The sequence below is a fragment of the Prorops nasuta genome, unplaced genomic scaffold, assembly GCF_024137725.1.
Source record: "Prorops nasuta isolate Cenicafe-Biocafe unplaced genomic scaffold, Cenicafe_Pnas_1.2 PNAS00011, whole genome shotgun sequence".
Lineage (NCBI taxonomy): Eukaryota > Metazoa > Arthropoda > Insecta > Hymenoptera > Bethylidae > Prorops > Prorops nasuta.
In genome coordinates this window covers 2,843,826-2,868,756 of record NW_027116808.1, presented here as the reverse complement: position 1 = coordinate 2,868,756, position 24,931 = coordinate 2,843,826, and the positions used below count along the sequence as shown (strand labels likewise).

Below are 24,931 nucleotides of genomic sequence, written 5' to 3'. Positions count from 1 at the left end.
TATATAATTTGTCTATGTACGAAAGGAGATTTTTCAACAATATAAAATTAGTTCAAAACAAAATCCACCTTCAAGAAACATATATTTCCAAAAATTCTTTTTTCCATACAATACACTATATAGTACACCGCACATGCAAGATTTCCACGTATCGAAGAGAATTTACCGATGCCATGTGGCCTACAAGTTCGTACTACCACTGAATTTATTGCTAGCTGTTTGTGTTCGTGGAGAGAGAGGCTTTTTTTCCAGCCATCCGATAGATTAGCCATTGAGATAGCAGCATTGCGAAACCGAAGCTGACGGGCCGCGTCTCGGCCACGTTTTACAAGTTGTTTTACAACCGGAGGATGCTGCAGCGTCGCACGCTGTGCGAGCCTTTCTTCCTAGCCGAGAAAAGGGCCCATCTTTGAGACTGAGCCTCTCTCTCTCTCTGGGCCCAAATCACTGCTCTTTTGTTTTCGTCAAATACCTTACAAATCGCCTCAGCTTTCACTCTGCTGAAGGATATCTCCTCAGCAAGTAGAACCATCCACCCACACCAACTGGACCTTAATTACAAATTTCTTACAGCCTCTATATATATATATATATACTTAAGAAAAAACTCCACTGTTCTTCCCAATAACTCCGGTGACTAATGAAATTCTTCTTACAGGTTTAGAATGTTTAAGAGATATTTCAAAAGTCCGAGGGTTCGAGCGGGAGAGAAATAAAAATGATGGAGGATCGAGAAATGTCTGTTTTGCGTTCGCGCGGTGGAAGAGGTTCGTCGGGGTCCTCGCGGTGAACGTCGGTCTGCAAAAAGGTAGATCCTGAAGACGCGAGGTATCCCGGTGGTTCTTGCGTGCTATAGGAGGGGGGGGGGGACACACCACGGAGGGGACTCCGCAGGCTCCTTTGGTGGAGCCGGATTCTTTTGTTTCCCGCTCTCTCTCGCTTAAGAGAGAGAGAGAGAGAGAGAGAGAGAGATGGCCTCTTCAAGATCCTATCTGACATAAATAATTATACTACGCCGCGCGTGGATCTCCGGACCACGCGCGGCAGCCACGAATTTTCGCTTCGAACGCAAACTCGACATTTTTCTTTCGATCGCTCTCGAACCGCTTGAGATTTTTTCGCTTGGAACGTTCTACACTGTTTTTTCGTTTCAGAGACACGATTGAATATTCCAGAGTTGGAGCTGTTCTACTGGCTCTTCCGGTCGCGGCAATTTTCTCACGACCGAGTCAAGGGCCGCGCGTTAGAAATTATGCAGCGGACTCTTTTATTCATAGAAATTTATAAGGTTACCAACGCTCAGTCGTGTGATTTCGTGTTACCCGGAGCGGTGTGCCCGAGAGAGAACTCGGTCGATTCATGGTGAGTACATATATATATATATATATATATGGATTTTGTAGGGTAGTTGTGTATAATATAAATTTTTATTATTAATTTAGAATGTGGTTGCAAGAGTTTAGGAAAATTTGAACAGCGAACGTTTTGGTGCATCAATCTCATATGTGGAAAAAGAGAATATTCGTGATACATATGAAACATGTATATATACATAAGCTTTTACTCTTGATTTAACACGTGGTTGGATGATTTAAGTAAAATAGAAGAAAATTGGAAAAACCGACTGTACCTTGTATCAATTGCGTAAGTAGGAAAGTAGAATAACCGCTAAATATATACATATATATATATAAATAAACTTTTACTCTTGATTTAGCATGCGGTTTTAGAGTCGAATAAAATCGTAGAAAATTAGAGAAGGCGCAGCGTGGCCAGGTTGCTGCATGTATCAATCGTGTATAGTAAAAGAGAGTAACCGCGACAGAATGATTGCTGCGATTCAGCCTAAGTACTGGCCTCGAGTCGTAAAGTCTCGGTGATTCCTTAAGACCGGCTTCCTCGCATCGTGGCTCTTTCCTCTCGCTCCGAGCATCTGCATCCTTCTTCTTTTTTCCCGTGGAATTCTCCTCTTCTGAAAGATCATCTCGCCAAGAATGTAAGAGATGATCATCGCGAACAGTACCCCCTTCTAAAAATTCTTTCTTTTGTACGCGAAGAGTTTTGAAAGCGACTTTTTTTTCTCGGTACTCGTTAATCGATCGAATAATTAGGCTTCGTTGAAAAACTGCTTTTCTAAAAGGTCGCCTTTTCTAGAACGTATATAAGAATATCGTGTTCTAAAGACCCCCCCCCCCCTTCGAATTACAAAATATTTACAATCAGTGAAATTCGTTTCTCCTTTCTTTTTCTCGGTACTCGTTAATCAATCGAATAATTAGCCTTCGCTGAAAAACTCCTTTTCTAGAAGGTCGTATTTTCTAGAAGCTAGTAATATCGTTTTAACCCCCCCCCCCCTTCCTCCCCCTCGAGGCACGAAATGTTTACAAACAGCGAAATTTTTCTCTCCTTCTTTCTTTTTCTCGGTACCTGCTAATCAATCGGATAACCGGGCTTACGTTGGAAAACACGTAAGTGTACTACCGTACGACGAAGGAGAAACTCGGTTCGATTATACCTACCGCGGAGAACTCTACGGCATACGTGAGTTGAACGAAAACATTGCGAATGGAGTTTAGCCTAAACAGCACAATATGGTGATTCGTGGAGAAAAAAGTTTTAGCATCGAATGGCTAATATGGTTGCGGTGACTCTTTGACAGTTGGCATCATTGTTAGTCGTTTCACGATGATAATTAACCGAGAACGAGGATTCTATGCGGAAGAAAAAATACACGTAACTCGAAGAAGAATTTTTAGTCTTGCAAAACTGATACAAAATCCTTGATCTAGCTGTACAGCAGCCTCGTGTTGACACCGTAAACCGGAAGTAGGGGTATTGAGGCGCGTATGGCAATGAGCGTGAAACTCTTAAGACTACAAAATTGTGGAAATAATAAAATAATTGTATATATTTAAACAATCAATTTATAATTTATCATTGGTCAAAGTTTTTTATTAAAATATTAGAATCAATAAAGAGTCATATAAATTCTTCGTTTTAATATTTATTATCTCGTTTTCCTTCCAATTATGAGCTAACTCTTACTGCATTTGACAACATGTTATTTGTTTACATTGGAACACGAGGCTTTTGTGTATAAAATAAAATACATGTTACGTTAGAAGAACAATTTTTATCCCTACAAGACAAGCTTACAGTTCCTAACCTCTCTATACATCAACCTAGTGGCGACACCATAAACCAGAAACAGAGATATTAAGGCGCGCATGGCAATGTGGCGTGAAACACAGCCGATTGGCTGAGTTTGGTCAAGCTTATCGCTCTTCGTCGCCATCACACGTCCTACAAATCTTCTGCTATGCATAAGTTTATATTCTCCTGTCTCGCTTATCACTCGTGCATCTCTCGACGACCCATTTCCAAGTATTTGCTTCTGAAAATATTTATCGTAAATCGAAAATGAAACTCAATAAAGTCAATTCCGCGCATCTCGCCAATAGCAACACTCGATACTAAGTATACATATAATACAGTACATAGCACGATAATAAAACACTAAAAACGTTATTACAATTGTATTGACACGAGAGTTCTTATCTACAAACCTAATCAATTTCTACCTGTACCTGTAAAATCCAATATAAACAGATGAAATCATAAATATTTTCGAAAAATCAAAATACTTTTTACCCCGAACCGCTAGACTATATTGTCCACTACACAGTAAAACAGAAAAAAGTAGTGAGAAGGGGGAAGGGGGGTCTATTGTATTCACGAACGCCCGAGCGAGCAAAGGAGACGAACTGGGCCCCCCCCCCTTCCACGTGGGCGAACACCAAACACACGAATAGACTCGAAGACGAGTTTTCTGCTTGACTCACAACGACTTTGACATAATGCCTGACTGGAGCTCGCACTTTCCTCTATCGTTTTCTGCTTCCAGCAGCTCCACCCGTTTAACGAACCTCGGAATACGATTGTCATTTATCTGTTCCCTGCACGAGGAGAAACGATAAGCTATTATTGCATCTCCACGCGAGGGCTCACGACTCCAGCAGAGGCTCGGATAAGCCTGGAAAGAATTCTTCTCTCCTCGTTCGATTATTTATCGTCATTGAAGGAAGAACGATAAGGGACACGAGGCAGTAATTCCATAGGAGAAATATTAATACGACTGTGGCCACTAATATCAGTCGCCCGGTGTTATTCAGCCTCCTCCCGACGGACGGACTGCCTCGGCAGCGGCGCGCGAGGATTACGCCAGCTTTACGAATGTTTTGCGGTTTGCCCTTCAGCAGTCAGCTAGCCTCCGCGCTGCGCGTACTGTATACAGCGCGCGCGCGCGCGCATCGTCGGAATTCTCGTTGTTTTGAAAAATTCTCGGACTCCTATGCATTTTCATCGAGTGACGCATGAGATGCAGCATAATTTTAATTAAAGAAGGAATTCTCATTGGCGTATCGCCAATCGCCGGTCTCCACCGCGTCATTTGCAAAATTATCCTCGACCAATGTTGAATTCTTTCGCCGTTGCCGAGCTGCTTGATTTCCGTGAAGCGCGAGCCGAGTCGACGGGAGAAAGAAACTGAGAAACCGTTTGAATTTAAGCACTAATGAATACCCTCGAGGCGCCCCCCGTAGAGAGAACCGTTGCTAAAACCAATCGCATATTTTCAAGGTCGTCGCTGCAAGAGATTCCTCCGAGCAAATCACACGTGTAACTCGTCTCTTTATCTGGTGGAGGGATTTTTTTTGGATCGAGTACGAGATGTATCGAGGGTTCTATCTTTGTTGATTTTTCAGGATTGGATTAACTGTATATGTATATAGTGGTTGTGGGGTTTGGACAGTATGTAGAGTGGAGAACGCGCGGGATTCGTTTACTCGTGTAGCGGAATAGATTTGTGAAATTGGGTAGGAAATATCGTAGATTGTATCGTGGATAATTTTCCAGGATTGACGATTGCTGAAGACTAGAATGTATTTTATATACATAGAGTAGTCCCAGAGGTATAAAGTGGAGAACGCATATGGTACGTTTAAACGTACCGGAAAGTAAATTTGTGTATGAAATTCAGTAGAAAATATCAAAATTTGTGTCACGTTAATTATAGAAGATATCTGATGATTGGTGAAAAATAGAAAATACTATATACAGTATATATTTAATGGTACCAGAAGTTATAGAATGGAGAACGCACAAGATACATTTTAACTTCCAGGAAAGAAAATTTTTACATGAAATTGAGTAAAAAATTATATCGTTGTTAATTTTGCAGGATGGGTGATTGCTGAAGACTAGAATATGGTGTATATATATATAGTAGCTGAGAGGTAGAGAGTATAGAGTGTGGAGAACGCGCGAGATAGGTTTACACGCGCAGTACACAAGTGTCGAGAAATCAGCAGAAGACTGGTAGGGGCAAGAGAGAGCCGAGAGAGTGAGCAAGAACCAGTCGATGGAAGGGAGGATGAAAGGGGAAAAACCGGTTGGTCGAAGAGGTAAACACGCGAAGGTGATGTACCATTCGTGCCTCCCCTCGTCACTACAAAGTGCCGGGACTCTCTGGGGATATCTAGAGTAACGTTTCCAAAATGCATAATATATATATATATAGATATATATACATAGTGTTAAAAAGAGAGAAGCAGAAGAGAGGTGAGAAAATGTATAAAACGTATATATACATACATATATATATATATACATAACGAAGATGAAGCTTTTAGAGAAAAATTGAATTTATACAAAAAAATATAGAGGTACGAAATTTCAGTTTGGTGCATTTTCCAAGGGAACGTAGAAAAAATTACAAGGATTCCTCATTGGTCCGTAGCAGGTGTACCAACCTGTTATCCAATGTGTCGCTTCTTGCGGGACCACTTGTGAAAAAGTCTGACGTTCCGATTCTCAACTTCCTCCATCGACTCCGATTTTTTTCACATTCCAGTCAATTTAGATAAATATAAATATATGGAGCGTCCACTCGTGTTTTACAATGGCCGCCACTAGAAAGTAAAACACGAGCGGACAAAGGGTTGCGGCGCGCGTTCTGTGGAGAACGGGCTTGGTAGAAAGGGGGGTGGGGGTATGAAAATAAAAGGACGATGACTCCTTTCTCTCGCCGCGCCGCGCTGGACTAAGCCTATCCTCCTGCCGCATCTTCTATACTCGAACCTCAACGTTTATTACACTAGGTGATGCTCGGCGAAACGCTTAAGGTCGTTCCGCGTTATATTAGTATTGAAATTAATCAATAGTAAAAATTCAAAGTAAAAACTCATTAAAATTTTTCTGGAAAATATCTTGAGTTAAAAATGTACTATTTATAAGCGTATTATCGTTCTGACACATCTTTAACACGTACCTGAACGTTTATTACTCTAGACGATGCTTGGCGAACCGTTCAAGGTCATTTTACATTACATCGATACTAAAATTGATCAACGGTGAGAATCCGGAATGAAAAATCAGCCAAAATCATTTTCCTTAACACATTTCTTTCTGGAAAGCCCTCTTCAACATATACACTGTATATATAACGTAAATAGAGGTTCGCCAGTTTTCACAGCACCTTCAACAATAGCTTGGCACAATAGGCATCGCAGGTATCGACTTTCAAAGCTGACATCTAGAAGGTGCTTTAATTGAGATGCAGTTGCACCGTGTCGCCTCTAAGCGTCGATATATCACACGTAAAGCAAGAAAATTCTTCCCAATAAAATAACTATTAAAAACAGCATATATATTTATATACCCTATAATAGCAAGAAATCTCTGGGGCCATTGGAAAGTGGAGCGACGGAGCGAGTTGGTCGAATCGTTAAAGTTTTTCAGACGCGGCTGAGACTAAGTCGGATGGCAAGCGTGTGGCAATCTCGTTAAAAGTTCGTAAAGGTCGTTGAGTGCAGTGTCTCTGTGCGCGTAAGTGAATACTAGCAAAAGTATCTCGGCAGGGAGCTAACGGCCATCCTAACGACGAACTAGCGGAGGAGCCAAAATTCTGCGGTATTCTTCCTCGCTTGCGACGCTTGTTAACGCGGTTGGCCCTCCCGAGGAGCCTCGAAAGGACCAAACAATACTCGGAGGATAGTCAAACCACTCGAGGAGAACAATGGGATTCCCACAGGACTCTCCAGCAGCTCCGAAGGGTGCTTTGCGTCCTCCGGTGCTTTCCGAAGAAAGCCTCGGTCGAGCAGGCACCTGCTGAAACCTTGCCGCTCTGTCTACTGTATATATATATATATATATATATATATATATATAGTACACCACCCCTCTTTTTGCCTCGTACCTCGAAGGGATGCCGAGAGGCCACTTGGGCTAATTTCACGCGCGCCCCGGCAAACGTCAAAGATCCAAAAACACGATATGTATCTCGAGAGAGCAGCCGGACCGACCTTTTCTTCTCCCCCCCCCCCCCCCCCCCACACTAAACCGGCCCAAACGTCAAGCATTCCATCTCTCCGCACGACTCGAACCCTGCAATTTCTCAACTGTTTCCAAAAATCCAACTTTTAATTTATGTAATTCTCTCCGCTCCGAGCAAGCTGGCTTTTCATTCTTTTACGAGTGCTTCTCTTCCTGGAGCTGCATTTTCACGCCTGCTCGTGCTTTACGTAACGCGACTCTCCGTGTTCTTGCAGGCGTGTAAACTTCGACTGTGTTTTCATGCTTATTCTTCGACGACGTATCGCTACCCCACGAGCGGCCCTCGAGTTTATCAATTTTCCGTAGGCGAGTCTTCCGTTTAAGTGACAATGTTACCCTAAATATTCGCTATCGTCTCTGGCGCTAGAAAACACATGTTTTTTCGCTGGAGCAGATGCAGCCACGCAAAAGTATCCTGTGTGTGGTGTAGAACCGTAAAGTTATACATGTGTATATATATACCTGCTAGACCCCCTTACCTGCCTGCTAGAGGAATGTAGTGAGAGAGTCCGAGGAACATCTCGAGGAATCGGTCGAGAGAGTGGGGGAAAAGGAGAGAACAAAACAGAGAATTTTACATGTTATATATATATTTTTTTATTAGAATTTATACAAGAATTTTAATTATCTAGAAAGTTGGGCAATTGTTTATTAGCAGGAATATATATATAAATATAGAATAATAGTTGTAGCGGTGGGCGAACGAGGAGCGGTCTGGAAGTGGAAGGCGGTAGTTGGGGTGGGGAGAGAGTGGTGAGAGACTTGGGCGAGGGGGAGGGGGGAGTCCTGCCCAGCGTGGACCTGTGCGGGGCTGTGGGGGCTGCGAGCTCAGGCTGCCTGCGTTGTAGCTGCATGGACTCGCTCACTCGCTCCGCAAGGTGAGACGCGCGGACCGAAGCAACCGAAGAGGCCCCGAGCAAGGATCTCTTCTAAGATTTCTCGTGAAAGGTGCTTCCCTCTTCTCTCCGTTCCTCTAGTTTTATCCCCCTCCCTCTCGTATGGTCATATTCGCGCACACACTCTTGCTCGGGTCGAGTCAACTGTTTAAAAGTGATAAAGTGACGAGATTCTCGAAGGACGAGAGAGGAAGACACGCGGCTGCAGTGCTTAGCGCGAGATGAAGAGTGAATAAAATTTAGTGGAGACTCGAGACGCACAAAGGAGTGAAGAACTCTCGCGAAGCAATATCGAACCGCGCGTGCTATTCAGCGAGAATCTAAAGAGCTGGCTAAGCGTCTTGCCGTGCGGACTCGACGTGTTTGACAGTGATAAGAAGACTTGCGCGCGTGCAACTCTTATCGTGCGGCCGCCCCGTCGCGGCGCCGCCGCCGCCTTAAACGTGCAAAGCCCCTGTCGATTTTCTCGACACTCGGTTCTAAATATACACGCGCTCGGAAAACACCGTGAAATCGGTGAAAGTGCAATATTACCGATTTAAGTGATAGCAATGCTATAAACCAATGTGATAATTGTGCGAGCGAGGTTGTATTAGACTCTTGGATATTCCTCACGAGGACAGTTTCTCAACCGGTGAGTTCTTTCAAAATATGGTATAGCAGTGATGTGTTTATAAGGTCCCATAGAACACCAAATAACTTAAAGACGTCTTTTAGGTATCTTTTAGTCAAGTGTACTGTATGGGGTATTCTGTAAAACTCGAGGTTTCCTTCGATAACACAACTGTCCGGGCAAAAGAACGATTTGAATAGAAAACGGAATGTTTCGCGAGAATTCGGCAAAGCGAAAGTTTGCTGGTCTTTCTGTGTCTCTGCACAATTTCCGCGAAGAATCTTCCTCGGTATTGTTGACAAACGTCGAGTCGTTCGTGATTTCTTTCGAGAAATCTCGGAATCGCGCAGCCACTGTTGCTCTTGACGAAGGAGCATGCGCACGTACCAACTATAAATCGTCGTCGTAATGTAAACAGATCGCCAGCTAAAACATTGGCAGCTCTCGAGGCTTGTGTACGTGATTAAGGGGTGATCTCCTGCGATAAACATAGAGAAAACTCGTAGTCGTGACAATATCACGCAAGTTTTTAATTTCACGCGGTAGATTTATTATTGAGAGAGAGAGAGAGAGAGAGAGAGAGAGAGAGAGAGAGATCCTGTTGGATCGAGCGACTGACGTTTGTAGGATCGCTAGTATCCACGCGGGAGACTTGAACGCTGGGCTCGGCACTGGCGCGCGCTTTCGACCGAGAGAACGAGAGAAAAGGTTGAAGAGACGAGGCGACTGAAGCTGCGTTGGCGGCAAACCACCGTTTGAAAAACATCGGCCATGCGACATGTGACAGCTGCCGTGTCACGAGCCACATTCGCGCGCGAGCCACTCAGCATCACGTAGGACCCATCATATGTCGCTAAAATATATATATATATATATGTATGTATACACATTTTTCCCAGTATTTCTCAAGACCCTCTCGAAAGCAAGAAAAACATTGTTCGGCTCGAATGGGACCAAACTCATTTGTGTTTACGTTCGGATTATATTAACGAGAAAATACCGTCGAGTCGCTCTGTTCGACTCGGCTCGGCTTGGCCAGCGCGCTCCTTCCGAGAATCCTATATGCTGTGTGTACAAGAAACCAATACACTTATGGACTTTTCACTCCCAACGCTATTCACACAATGGATATTTAATTAATTCAAATATAATGTTAGTTGATTCGTGAGAAATAAATTAGTCATTCGAAATATTGATTCGTAAGGGACGTACATGCATAAATGCATTTTAAGTAAAAGCTGTTCGGGTGGGAGGGGGGGGGGAGATACGGGGTGGGTTAGATCTCACCAATAGCAGTGTTTAGCGAACGCCTACAAGCCATGGAACAAAGACTGACATAGAATGACATTAGAATGGATGATCGAGTAAAAATTGTATTGGCGAAAGGAATGGAAGCTCGGTCCCCTTTTTCCAGCTCACCTGCTCCGAGCTATCAACGGTATCAACGCACTCGCTACTGGGGGTAGTGTGCTGTACGTAGCACCGCATATATAGCTTATTGCTTCCATGCACACCATACCACTGTATTATCGACATAGCTATACGCGCCAAAGCCGCTCTCCAATATGACTTTGGTACGTATAGCCTCGGGTTAACCTCATTCCTACAGATGACGTCACTTCTCCCGCTTTTGCCTTTCGCTTCCAGCATCTCCCGAGATGTGCCATCGACCACTATTATATTAAATTACCTAGATGAACGGTAATAACACCGGTAATACGCAAATCTCCAACGCGTTGAATATAATTTTAAAGAATCACGGCCCTTCTCCTTCCACCGAGACGAAACCTTCGACATCGGTAAATATTTTCCAATGCAACGATAAAAACCCAGCCATTTCTTATTACCGTTGCTTGCTTTCTCCTATCTCCCTTATCGCACAGAAACCTCACAATCTTTCTCGGTTTACTCAAGCATCAAAGTATTCTCTTCTTATACCAATTTCACTTTATGGGATTCTTCGAGACACTGATCTATTTTCTATTGGAACAATCGTGCGTGCAGAGATCTGCATTATCCACCATTCGCAAAGTTTGCTTTTCCCGCACATTGCTCGGCTCTTGAGAGAGAGGGAGAGAGAGAGAGAAACTATGTAGTGTACAGAGATGGTGCTCTCTTCGGTCCAGATATGGCGGCCATACTGGTCCAGAGAGTCCTTGACGCCCACCCCGTTTGCTCGCGGCGTATATCCCACGATTACGTATATAGTTACATGCATGCACGGACCTCGCGAGCAACAACGCCATCTTCGAAGCAACGCTTACCGTCGCCCGAGGTGCCATCTGAAGTTTTCTCACCAACTACCAACCCATCATTTGCGAGACAAATAATTTCTCCAAAGCATATATGCACGCTCGCCACGTAATTTACCTGCGGTATGCACGTTAAATATTCCGAAAAAAAATAGAAACTTTGGCAAATATCGATTGCATCAATCGTATCTCGAAAGATTTTTCCTTGCATAATAACGAGACACGACCGTCGAACACCTCCAGCGTATAATGCGTCAATTAGACGCGACATCCTCGCGACACGAAAAAGCAGGCCCGAGTCCCCCGAACAGCCCGATTTCATTCGAAAGAATGACATTAACATACCGAACGGAGACCCAGGAGCCAACAAGAAATCCCAGACCCCTCGAGTCGAACCGCTCTCTGGCACGATTTTAGGAAAGCTTCGAATTCCTGCTTTCTCGGGATTCGCTCTCGTTTCGCGCCTGCGCGATTAATTAAGCCTTCGTTCGATCGGTCTTAATTACCTTCTAGGACAGCCAATCGTCCAACCAGTTTTCTACCCTCGATCGAGCATATCAAACGAGACTCAATCTCGACTGCTTCAAACGTGGCAATTTCCGCGCTTGAAAAATTTTAACCATCATCCTTTTGAACAAAGGCTACGAAGCCAGATCGACGCACGCATCAGCGATATGAGCCCGTGGTCACGTGGGCGAATCCCGCCATTTACGGGGCTCGCGATTCGCCAAGGACTATGGACGAGTCTTAGGTATATTTCACCGCACCACCTGTATGCGTGTATGCATTTACAAATGTATGTATGTATGTGTGTGTCAAAATATATAATATATTATATTTTATAAAGCGCTAAATCAATCTTGGATACCCAATGCGTTATAACAATTCAATATGACCAAGTTTTGGTCCACGATCGAATAACCAATCATAGTGCATGTGAACGATTGGTTCCAATTGGCTAATACAGAGGGCGTCTTCTCGGGCGAGGAAAACGGCATCTTCGAGAGAAAGATTTAACACGTCATTCGAGCAAAGTGCATTAACATGCTAAAAGCATCCACGATAAAAGTTATAATAAAACTAAATGAATAAAGCAAAATTTGTTTATTTTAATGTTTCGACAGACTACGCGAGCGAGCCTTCTATAATAGGCCTTTCGCCGTGGCGAGTCGAGGAGCGAATCCCCCCAATAGTTGCGCGGGATTAGCCGAAGCAGCGTGATAGAAATTCTCTATATAATATCGCCGGGGTTTCTTTGGCTACCATATTGGGTAAGAAGCTGAAAATGAGACGATTGAGGCGGTTGCGTGGGTAAAATGAGGAGGAGGAGGAGGGTGTTCGGGACTAGAAAATTAAAAATGAGCAGTTCTCGGATCGTGACGTAGTTGTAGTAGGTGTTCCACCGAAGTAGGTGTCTCTTGGATCGAGAGGAGTACACGCACGCTGCTGCTAGCGCTGCAGCGGTGACATCATCGACTGCTAGTCAGCTGACTCGACATAGATGGAGCGAAAGAATCGAGAAAAGTACGCCCGGCGACTATTATTTTTACTGGAATTCAAGCGCGCTCCTTTTCCTTCCGACGACCTCCTTTACGATTCTCGCTGGAGCAGGGAAGAGGTGGAGTTGGAGGGGGGGGGGGGCAGCTCGGTCGACCTCGAGGTTCGAGAACCTCCTGGTAGGAACCGTTCTTTCCGCGTTGGCGGAGAACGTAAACATACTCCTTCACGATATATCGTGCGGGGATGAGTTTCTATAGGCCACAATTATTTTTTAATGCCCGACCAGTCTCCGTAATCCGGTTTTTCAATCGATGCGCACTGCCCATATTTTTTCTTCCTAGTTTACGTCCCATCGGGCATTGGCCACGAGTCAGCGGGAGGATGAGAAGTGGAGCAAGCGATGTTGCGGTTGCAAATAAAGCAAATAGAGGGTTAAAAAAAGCGAGAACAATGGCTTGATTGGATCATCAAGAATCTGGTTTTCTGGGCAAATGGCTGCGGACAGGGGCAGAGCAATGAAATGCAATTTATTCGGGTTAGGATGCACGCTGCCCGCGAGGACACTGTTCTTCCGACGCGTAGAACACGCTGGCAGTGTTTGTTGTGGCAACAGTGGGAGGGGGACGGGGGGACGTCCAGCCAGCAGCCAGCAGCTCGTTATATACGAATGGGGAATACGATGAACCCGGCGAGTGCAACCGCAACTGGACCACCCTGTTCGGCAGGAACACGAAACACTGCCCGATCCCAATCCTTTTTCTTCGATTTCACTTCTTTAAGGAAATCGTAAAACTGCCCCACGACTATTGTACGATCAAATGAAACGAGGGAAAAAAGCATACAGTATATACATATTTAATCGTCCAGATCAATCGATTGCAGTAATTTGCGGACTTTTCTTGAAACAACATTTACAACCGTGAATGAACGAGGGTTCTATGAATGAGAGTGTTGCTGCAATTCACTATAAATCGCTCGACCGTGCAACCGAGTACACCCACGATCGTGTTCCTACAATGCTTTCAATTATCGTCAGCTAAATATCACGCTATTCGCAACAAAAATTACTAAATTTGTCGATAGAGCACTTTTTGATTACTCACTGCCAATTTTACCTGGATTTACACGATTTTCTGTATTTACTATATATATTTAATGCAAATGGCGACGGCACTCGTACCACATGATACGTCAGGAATGAATTTGGAACGTGTTTCGCTGTTTTCCAATCTTTTCCAATGCATCAGCTTCCTCATTAGCCTTCGCGAGAAATTACTGCAAGACAGCGGGGGGTTAACGCTTGTGGGAATGGTATATTGCATACATATAGTATATATATATGCATATATACCTATAGTTGGAAAAATGCCAGTGATACACTGTTACTCTCGCAATACACTCTCGTCATGTCGTTAGTCGTAACGATGGAGATCCAACGATCCTTCTCTTGTAACTTGAAGCATCTACACGCACATTCATTATCAAGGATTATTGCGCCTCGATATGGTATCCCTGCATTTTCTCCAGTACGCGCATAAAGAGCAACGATTGTGGTTCGCACAGGTGAGCACTCGAAATTGCGTTCGCACCGAAAATTCCACACGAGTGAAAATAACGTTCTCTCAAGGAGATTAGCCTTATTTTCTGAAGCTGAAAATGATGTCTCTATATAATTTTGCGATTTAAGCGAAGCCTCGAACGATTTGGCCGCCGGTATTCGCGTTTCCACGCTCCAGCGCCTAAGCGGATTAGCCTCAAGGAGAAACTGCCATTTCGTGATTTTATCTCCCGACACGTTTTTTCAGCTTTTTTCTAAAAGCAAAACTATTTAGCGGATAATATATACTGTATATATACTATATTAGGATGAAAATGAGGATTTTCAAAGCGACCGATGCAAAGCCCAACGCACAGAAGAGAGACGAGCCAAGGACAACGGGTCGCGCCACCGGTGGGTTAAGCACGAGTTAGGTCGGGGGTCACGTGGGTCCAATCGGATACGGTCGGCTCTCACCCCACCGTTTCGTCCACGCAAGCGCGCGTCCTCTCTTTTCCATTATTCTTTCAATAATCGCAAACACGACTCGCGGCAAAATACTCGATTTTATTAAATAAATATATCCATACAATTTATTCTCTGTGTTGAATGTGCAATTGAATTTGGGCTGGACTTCACAATTTAACGCTGTGTGACAGTGACGGCTAGTGAAAGAACATCTCACTCGTGGCGATTAAAAGGGTTGCACCATTGGCGGAGTTGACGAGTCGAAAACCAGAAGGGGATCGCTCGTGGCGGTTTTATGGAACGTTGTCATTCCTGCTGGGCCATGTGGCGCTTTCGGGACAATAGTGGGAATTGTCTTTTTTTGGGGAGGAGGAATCATCTCTGGAATTGGATCTGGAGGTTTTCCCATAGTGTATTCCTCGGCACTTCTATCGGGGACTCTTCTGTGTGGCCTGTCGAAGATGTTGAACTTTTTCTTGTCTCTTGAAATATCTGACTTTTGACTCTTGGGCTCGTCCATGGTAGAGCTGAAATTATCCTGACTGTCCTTCTTATCCGTCTTAGGCTTGTCCTTGCTGGCTTGTTTCGTTGAAACCTTCGCTCCTTTGTCCACCAGAGTACCGTCCTTCTTCTTCTCGATCGGCTTCAGGGACTCGAACACTTCTTTCATTCTCGTGTCGGACGAAGTTCCGCGTACACCTTCGTTCCTCGACGGACCTTCCAACAACTTCTCCAAATACTTCCTCGACGAAGTAGCAGCTGTCTTTTCTCGGTGCCCGCTTGACTTGGCGATATTCCCTGCTGATTTAGCGATATTCCCTGCTGACTTAGCGATACCCCCTGCTGACTTGGCGATATTCCTTTCTGTCTTTTCAATTGGGAATCTGTCGAATCCCACGTTGATTCGCTCTATATTACTGACTACCGATTTATTTCCCAAAGAGGTCCTGGTACCCGTGCTCCCGACGGTCTTAGGTCTCCTCTCCGTCGCGCGTTTACTCGCGACAGGACCTGCTTGGTCCACTTTATGTTCCTTCAACACCTTTTTGTTAATTTCCTTCTCAACCTTCGGTTGTTTCGCTGCTGGCTTGGCAATCTTTTCGTAAGATTCCTCGGACGTCCACCAAGGCACGACTTTCGTCGTAACGCGATTTTTGTTATCAGTGTAAACCTCGAAGCTGTCTCTTCTTCCGTCGGCCCTCACTCGACTCTTCTGCGGGATCTTCCCAGCACTCTCCGAATCCTTCACTGCGGATGACTTTCCAGTCTCGTACTTTTCGTTCTTCGTCGCCGTATTCTTGTTGAGATACTGGATCCTACCAGAGTCGCCACTCTTCCTCCTCATCGACTGCTGCCGATCGACGTTCTTACTTGCCACCATCGGCTTCTCCAGCTTCGCTGAGATTTGCAGATTCAATATGGACGGCGATGACGATAAACTATCCTGTTGATCTTTTTCAATAGCGTTTGAACTCTGGTCCGCCTGCACCACTGGAATACGTATTTCTATCTGATCCAAGGAGCTAACCATGTCAACTTTTTCCGATCTAGCAGTGATCGTCTTCACCTCGGACACTGGCTCGCCGTTGATCAGCAACTCGATCTGTTTTACCGGCAGAGAATTCTCACTGATCGAAATCTTCATAGAGTTGTCGCGGGGCGTGGCGCTGGTTAGGAGCTTGGCCCGCGCGACGCTACTCTTGTTCCTATTGGACTTGACGACCACCGAGAGCTCTTTGTTATTGTTTACATTATCGAGCAGCGCTGAATTCGTGGGATCGACGTTGACGCTCACAACGGACTCGCTTTTCGAGGGTTCCATTTTCAATTCAATGTTTGGATTCCTGGAAGGTGGCATTGTTTTGCTCGCTTGGCTCGAAAAACTCTCGCTCGGAGGTTGTTCTACCTTCGCCGTTGAAAACGCACTCCCTATGTTAGGCTTCATAGCGATCAAAGTATCGGACAACTTGCTGGCAGTCTCCTTGAATTTGTTCGTGTGTTCCTTCACCTTCTTGTCCATCCAGTCTATAGACTCGTTCAAGTACTGAGCGATTTCCGTATCGTTGAACTTGGTCATCGCGATATTGCTGCTCTTCAGCTCTTTCAGGAACTCTTCGACGTTCTTCAGCCAATCACCGTCCTTCTTGATCTCCGTCTTGTTACCAGAAAGCAACGGTGACGACGACGTTTCGGTGGAATATCGGGAAGGACCGAAAGCTCTCACTTTGTTGCTCGACAGATCTGAGAACGGATCGCTCATGTTTATGGAATTGATTTTCTTAGCCAACTCGTTGCTACTACTACCTCTCGCCTTCAACGTCCCACCGTATTCCATTTCCGGCATGATAGAGCGAATATCCTGTTTTTTTATAGAATTCAATCTACTTTCCTGCGATTTTCCAGCAGGACCAAGCGACATTGCCTTGTGATTAACGAGACGGTGCTTGGGGATGTTGCCAAACGAGACCTTCTTCTTGATGCTGGATTTGGACCTGGACCTCGAGGATATGACGAGCGTCCTCGATCTCTTCTTCGACAGAACTGGCCTGCTTCTGATGGTGCAAAGGGCGCTGCTGTTGTGTCGTGCGTGCACATTTTGACGTACGTTGAAAGGGACGCTGCTGGATCTATGCGAAATCACGATGGACCTGAATTGGTCGTTCTTGCAGGACGAGAGCCTCTTGGGGTGTTCGTTTTGAACTGTGGGAAGAGAAGCGGAGGAAGGGGAAGGACATTAGAGGACGCTCTTTGTACATCGATATAAATTTTTTCCTGCGCGGATAAGCGCCCAACTTACCGTGAATCACGGTGTACCCGACGCCATTTAAAATTCGCTTGAGCCTATTCATGGTGTTGATCACGAAACGACAAAACCACTATCCAATTTTGGGAGACCGGGGATGAAGCGAAAGGGCCAAGAACTCATACGCCTAAAATTTTTCTTCCTCAGGTCAGACGCGTAATGACATGTTGAAGTTGCCTCGGGTCACTGTTGATCACAGTAGTCAAACGTTTCAAGTTTCACGTTGTTATTTTCCTTCCTATGTGGTGATAACAACGGTTGCCATTGTTTATACCACACCCATACGAATAAATACAACTGCGTTACTTCGCACGGCAGGCTGAAAAAAATTCCGTGCCTGCTCGGTTTTTCTCTTTTTTCTTCTTCGAGACAAAGCGTGTTAAGGGGAATGGCAGGAGGGGGGGGGGGGAAATGAGAGTCAGAGAGATGAGAGTTTTTAACCGGTTTATATACGCGGGAAGATTTCTCAAGGTCCTTAAGCGCCCGAGCGGTGAGATATGAGCGCTGCCCGGTAGCTCGTGTACGTAAGCTTGCTGCGGAGTGTTGTTGTATACGTCGATGAGCACCGGCCGGTCACGAAATGGAGCTGCACGAGGAGAAAAGTGCGACTCGGAGGTCGTTCGACCTCGCGCGATAAACGTTGCCTGAAATTCCATCGTGATGCCTGCTCGCCGTTCCCGGACTGGAAAATCGATGGTGAACAACCTTCCGAGAACTTCGAGCCCCCCTCCCATACCTTCCATCCCCAGTCCAGTCACGAACGATATTAGCAAACCGCGAACGTGATTCGTGCCGCTGCACGATTCCCAACTGCGCGCGAGTACCTGCCAAACTTGACTATTTTTCCCCGTTTAAACCGAATTCACCGCGCGCGCTGCAAATCCTCGTTTGGTAACTGACGGTGAACCACGGCAACACTGGTGATTCGGTTTCGCGTAATATTATATATATATATATATATATATATATATGTAGAGCTGTAGAGCAGAAAACTGGACTCGTTAGGCTGCTTTATTTCGTGGCTGAATAATTCAAGCGAGAAATGAAACTGGATCTGCCAGCAGCGAATTCTCCTTAGGCACGGAGCGGTATGGTGCCGTGGTAAAACTGAAAGCGCGGGAGTAGGGACACCTTATCTTCCTCTTATCCCCCCTCCCATACTTTTCTCTGTAATTTTATTGCTTAAGCGATAAAACCAGCAAATTCTTCTTGTATCCTCTCGCTATTTCTCTCTCTCTCTCTCTCTCTCTCTCTCTCGGTTTGGTAATTATCGTATTATAAAGAGAGAGTTAAAACCTGCAAAATCTCCCTCCCCCCCCCCCTTATTTTCTCTCTTTTCCTCACTCTTTATTATACATATCCATAAAACCAGCAAAATCGTGTCGGCTACGATGCTGGAGTATTTATATTCTTGTTCGGAACAACCTGTTAATTGTGTGGCACAAAACGGTAAAATAATCTCTTTCTCTCTCTTATTTTAGTAATTATTATATTATAAAAGAATAAAGATAAAATGAGTTAAAATCTGGAAAATCATCCCCCTTCTATATTTTTCCACCCTTCATCGCTCTTTTTTTGGTAAAACCATAAAACCAGCAAAATTTTGTACATTCTGTTTTTTTTACTTGAGTCTTTTTCAAAGTCTTCGTGACTCTCGCGTTTCTTTTTTCGCTTAGTCCTGTCGACTACGTTGCTCGAGTATTCATATTCTTGTTCGGAAAAACCTGCTGACTCCGTAGCAAAAAACACAGGAACCTTCTCTATCTCTCTTTCTTTCTCTCTCTTTTTAGCAATAATTAAACCATACGCGTTATTCCAGCAAGAAAATAAGCGCTGTTTTCCTTCCTCAGCACCCACTCTCTCGCTTAATATTATTATACCTTTCGAGATGTTGGTCATCGCCCACACTCTCACAACCATACTTGATTTTACCATCTTTTATCGTGGTCCGTACACTCCTAGCTGTTCCTCAGCCAGCTGTCCCTCGCACGATGATTTTCATCAGTCGAAATTTAGATTCAAATACAGTGAGAGGGAGAGGGGCGGGGTAGAGGGAGACTGCGAGTGTGCTGGCGAGATACGGATCGAAGAGATTCTGCGTGGGCTAACTGTTATATTATGCCTTCCGTTGGAAAACGATGAAGGAAGAACCATACATGGCACTATTTACCAGAATTCGTCTCTACTGGCACTTGTCAGTTGGCAGTTTCGTCAAAAATCGCAAGATATACGAAAGAAGCAAATTACGATGCTGAAACCGGTTCCGTGCATTCCGTTCCGGTTGGCGGGGTTAAGCTCGAGTTAAAAGGCCGGGCGCCATCGACAAAGCAGCTAATTGCACGCCCCTCCCCCCCTTTCCCCCCATTTTTATCGCCAGTCTCTCGAAATTTCAGATATATATTCTATAATGTATTATAATTCTTATATACAAGAATTAAAGAACTTGTGTACAAATATGGAGATGTTAAGTTTAAGGTTCAACGGTTGAATTCTTGTAATGATTAATTTATTAAAATATTTTATTTAATTCAATATCGATTTAGTATTTGAGGTTCTCCATTCGAATCATGTTTTTATTAAAAAGATCGAGTGTCGTCGTTATAATAGCTGATTGCACTCCCCTCTTTTCCCCTTTTTAATTATTTTTATGTTTAATTTTTCAGATGAGAGAGAAAAACATGTGGGAGGAAAGTTGATGAGGCCGCAATGGCAGCATCGCATAAGACATTTGGTTGTTCCTCATCAGAGCGAACTAGCGACGAGGATCTTCTCGAGGTTACCTTGGCCAGGTCCACGGGTTCGTAAAGGATATGCGAGCTCATCATGTTCTGCCAGCTATACGGGTCACGAGCGCTGCCTACACTTCATATCCTTGGCGTGACTATTATTCTACTGGCCGTTCTCGGTAGCTACGATGTCTCCGCGGATCTCAATTCCGAATTTGTTAAAGGAAAAAGTGAGTATTTCTCTTGTTCCTCTGGAATGGTAAGACTTTTCAAATTTTTATCATATTGGGAAGAACAGTGGAATACCTATATATACATATATATATATATGTTGTTCTATATTTTCTATATAATCTTATGTATATTGTACGTATTGAATTCTCCCCTAAATTTCTTGCAAGTTTCAGTGGATGGTTCTTCGTTGTTGATTGTTTTTTGTATAACAAAAGAATCAATGGAAAATTGATTAAGTAAATGTTTATATTCCCATAGAGCACCAAATGACTTAAAGACATCTTTTATGTGTTTTTTAGTTAAGTGTGCCGTATGCGTTTAATTTTATAACTATTGAAAGTACAGGTTTTTGCACGAGATTTATATATTTATGGTAATAATAAATTTGAAATAAATATAATATATCTTATAGCGATACACAGAGAGAGGTACATTTTCTTGTATTTGTGCTCTGTGGTATTTCAACCTATGGACCCTGTATGCAGAATGCTATATATGTATATATATATATATACAATCCCATGTACATTATATTCATTTCTCTTCGAAATTACTTACAAGCTGCAATGGTTGGTTCTTCGATCTCTCCACGTATATACATCGGAGAAGAATCTCCGTTGATTGTGAGAGTGGAGCTAAGAGTATTTTCCAAGAAGTTAGTTTTATAGAGGGATGGCTTTAGAAAAGTCAGGTAAGCACGGTTGATCGATGATGAGAGTTCAGGTAAAAATGTGGGTGTGGATGACGAGGGTTCCAGTGGGCACCTGGTGCGATTGTAAAAGATCCTGATGGAGAAACAATAATTGCAAAATTCCAAGCAAAACGTAGGAAATTTAAGGATAAATCCTGCGAATATTTCAAATTCGAGAGATTGCAGAAGAAACGTGAAGAGAACGTGGCGGCGCTTGCAAATCGAATGGCGAACAATGGCGGCGTGGCTCGTGGACGTTGCAAGGCTCACCGAGTCCTGGCGGACCTTAACGGCCTTACAAAGGAATTCCACTCTGCGTACTGTAGTACAGTCGCTGCTGCTGACCTCCGCGCTTCTTTGCTCGTTCGACTGATCAATTTATTGAATCGAGAAAAATAGTTGGATGGAACGGATCTCTGTTAAAGTTGAAAAAGCGCTGTCTCACGCCACATCGCTCTTTGAATCCAGATAAGATTTAGGCTTGAAAAGGTCCGACCTGTTACTCATTTACGGGGATGAAAATCTTGGCAGGTGCACAGTCACGCGGTCTTCATTTATATAGTAGGTACCTACATAGTACAATCTCCGTGCTTTATTGACCAAAAATTCTCTTACTTAACCTTGGATATTTCAACTGCTGCAGTATGGAGAGAGCCGAGAACCGCAGACTCTCAAAAGCAATAAACCTTAAAGCTATTAATGTTGCGTTAAAAATTCCCTCCTATGGTATGTCAGGTATAACAGCTACGTATATCTCGAAACCACCCCCATCTTCGTTCTTTTTTATAGTGAAAATATGATTGGAGGCGAAGGCGTCGATTTTTATGCGGCACTTTAAGACGCCATTAAAGACCCAAAGTAATACACGAAATAACGGCGGCAGCGTTTATTCGAGCTCGTAAACATCGATACCCCACGGCTGGTTGGGCTGAGGTTTTCGTGAGTGGTGTGGTGGTGGGAGAAGGGGGGAAGCGGGGGGACAGAGTAGGAACGAGAAAGGACGAGGAGAATGAGAATGAGAAGAAGATAGCCCGCGGCAGAAACCTTCCGCCGAAAGATAGGGGATTTGAGGGGATAGCAGGGTGCAGTAAAGGCGCGAAATAAGCAAAACGAAGAAAAGGCCACTTGGACTGGAAGCTCCGCGTGCAGAAACAATAATTTAAGAACAGACACCGCGCCGAGGCGCTGTTGGCTGATGGGTCCTCGCTGGGAACAATGGCCGACTTCTCGCTTCTCCCGCTCGCTTCACCCCCTCCCCCACTCTTCTTCTCCCGGCGTGTAAACATAACCTATACCGTTGTTACACGTAAAATACAGTCCGGCAAATTCTTCGATCCGAATAATTTATATCGATTTGTAGCTTGCTATTTAATTAGGACCTTTTAGCTAATAACACACACACACACACACACAAATATAGCAGCAGATAATACAGTTTATACACCAGCAACCAATACCCAAGCAGAGTCGGTAACCGTTAATTATAAAGCTTCAACTTCACGCCCTTCCTATAATCGATGGGCGCTAGTAGTGTTCCGTGCTATGACTGATGATGTGTGTGGTATTGTGTGCTTCGCCTGTATGGGTGTGATGCGCAGGCCTCCTGCGCAGCCAGGGGCTGTCGTAAATTTCGCAGAATGTTAATTCGATGCGGCAAATTTCGGCAGGCAAGGCTAATCTTGCCGAACTGCCGCTCGAGATAATCGCTAGAAATTCGTCTCTATATATAGCTTCACGAAAGGCTCGACTAAAAATTCTTTCATCTCTCTTTTTGCAGTCTGCATCGGTACCAATGGCCGACTCTCCGTGCCATCGAACAAGCAACATCACTACAGAAATCTTCGCGACCGGTACACCAACTGTACTTACGTCGATGGCAACCTGGAGATCACGTGGTTACAGAACGAGTCCCTCGATCTCAGTTTCCTGCAGTACATCCGCGAGGTCACCGGCTATGTCCTCATCAGTCATGTGGACGTACGCAGGATCGTCCTGCCAAGGTTGCAGATTATTCGCGGCAGAACTCTCTTCAAACTCCACATATATGACGTCGAGTTCGCGTTATTTGTCACGATGTGTCAGATGCACAACTTGGAGATGCCGGCCCTCAGAGGTAAACGTTTCCTCGTCCTTTTTTTTGCTTTTCTTAGCGTGGAACATCTTAGGAATGTCCGTAGCAAAATTGGCTAGTTTCACGTCATTGTAGCTAGAAATTTAGTTATATTAAATCATTGGAACGAGTTTTGCTATGGGAAGAATATCCTTGGGATATTCTCAGCATGTTTGTAGTATCCCATACAGCACCAAATGACTTAAAGACATCTTTTAGATTTCTTTTAGTCAAGTGTACTGTATGAGATATTGTTGGTTTTATTTCATTCTTCAGTGTTTAAAATATCAAATCTTTTTATTCAGATATCCTCAACGGTAGCGCAGGAGCCTATAACAATTACAACCTTTGTCACATAAAAACTATAAATTGGGATGAAATTATCACTGGCCAAGGAGGAAAGTATCACTACGTGTATAACTTTACGTCACCGGAGAGGGTCTGTCCGCAGTGCGATAATCGTTGTGAGGCAGGATGCTGGGGAGAAGGTCCTGAAAATTGTCAAAAGTTCTCCAAGACGAATTGTTCGCCGCAGTGCTGGCAGGGGAGGTGCTTCGGTCCGAATCCTAGGGAATGTTGTCACTTGTTTTGCGCAGGTGGCTGTACGGGACCGAAGCAGAGCGACTGCTTAGCGTGCAAGAATTTCATCGACAATGGCGTCTGCACCCAAGAATGTCCTCCTATGCAAAAATATAACCCTACGACTTACTCCTGGGAGGCGAATCCCGAAGGCAAATATGCTTATGGAGCAACCTGTGTCAGGAAATGTCCCGAACATCTTCTCAAAGATAACGGAGCCTGCGTGAGGTCCTGTCCGCCTAAAAAGAAGGCCCAGGATGGAGAATGCGTCCCATGTGATGGCCCTTGTCCAAAGACCTGCAAAGGGGTCGAAAAAGTACATTCAGGGAACATTGATACCTTCAAGGATTGTACCATTATCGAAGGATCCATAACGATATTGGATCAGAGCTTCGAGGGCTTTCAACAGATTTATAACAACTTCACCTTTGGCAAACGATACGAAAAAATGCATCCTGACAAACTCGAAGTTTTCAGCACTTTGAAAGAGATCACTGGCTTCCTGAATATCCAGGGTGATCACGAAGATTTTAAGAACCTCTCATGCTTCAGGAATCTCGAGGTCATCGGTGGTAGAACCCTTACTGAATATTTTGCATCCCTTTACATCGTTAAGACGTCTCTGGTCTCGTTGGGGCTCAGCTCTCTCAAGCAAATTTTGTCCGGTGCTATTGCCATAGTGGAGAACAAGCATTTGTGTTACGCCCAGAGCATAGATTGGAGACGAATCAAAAAGTCAACGGAACACGAGATCCTTTTGACCAATAATCGAAATGAGACCGAGTGTGGTAAGTATACTGCTTTGGTGGTAACTAAATTTATTAACAATGTTTGTAATAAATATATATAACTAAATGCTTACATTTATCTTTAAATCACAGTGATGGAAGATTTGGTCTGTGATAAACAATGCTCAGCAGAAGGATGTTGGGGACCTGGTCCTGCAAGATGCCTCTCCTGTCAAAATTTCATCCTGGGAAACGACTGCTTACAGGACTGCACTGCACCAGGGTAGGTTTATCTTCAGACTTGATGAAATACTGTATATATTTTACAATATGCCATATACAATAATAACGAATTTTTTCTTCAATCTAATTGCCAGCCAGTGCTCTGGACGAAAGGTAGAA

General features: G+C 44.2%; 1 protein-coding gene across 4 annotated transcripts in view; it reads left to right on the top strand.

Moving 5' to 3' along the window:
- Egfr (epidermal growth factor receptor) overlaps window positions 1-24,931 on the top strand; it is a 56,930-nt gene that overhangs the window by 26,972 nt on the left and 5,027 nt on the right. Inside the window, exons 1-5 of one of the 4 annotated variants that reach the window (XM_066734300.1) lie at window positions 907-1,362; window positions 20,125-20,417; window positions 22,890-23,225; window positions 23,528-24,589; window positions 24,683-24,812. In XM_066734300.1, coding sequence (XP_066590397.1) covers window positions 20,285-20,417; window positions 22,890-23,225; window positions 23,528-24,589; window positions 24,683-24,812 — 1,661 coding nt within the window. In that variant the 5' untranslated portion in view covers window positions 907-1,362; window positions 20,125-20,284. Of the gene's footprint in view, window positions 1-906; window positions 1,363-8,259; window positions 8,923-20,124; window positions 20,418-22,889; window positions 23,226-23,527; window positions 24,590-24,682; window positions 24,813-24,931 lie in introns of those variants that run through there. The other 3 variants (XM_066734299.1, XM_066734301.1, XM_066734302.1) reach the window with 3 other exon arrangements.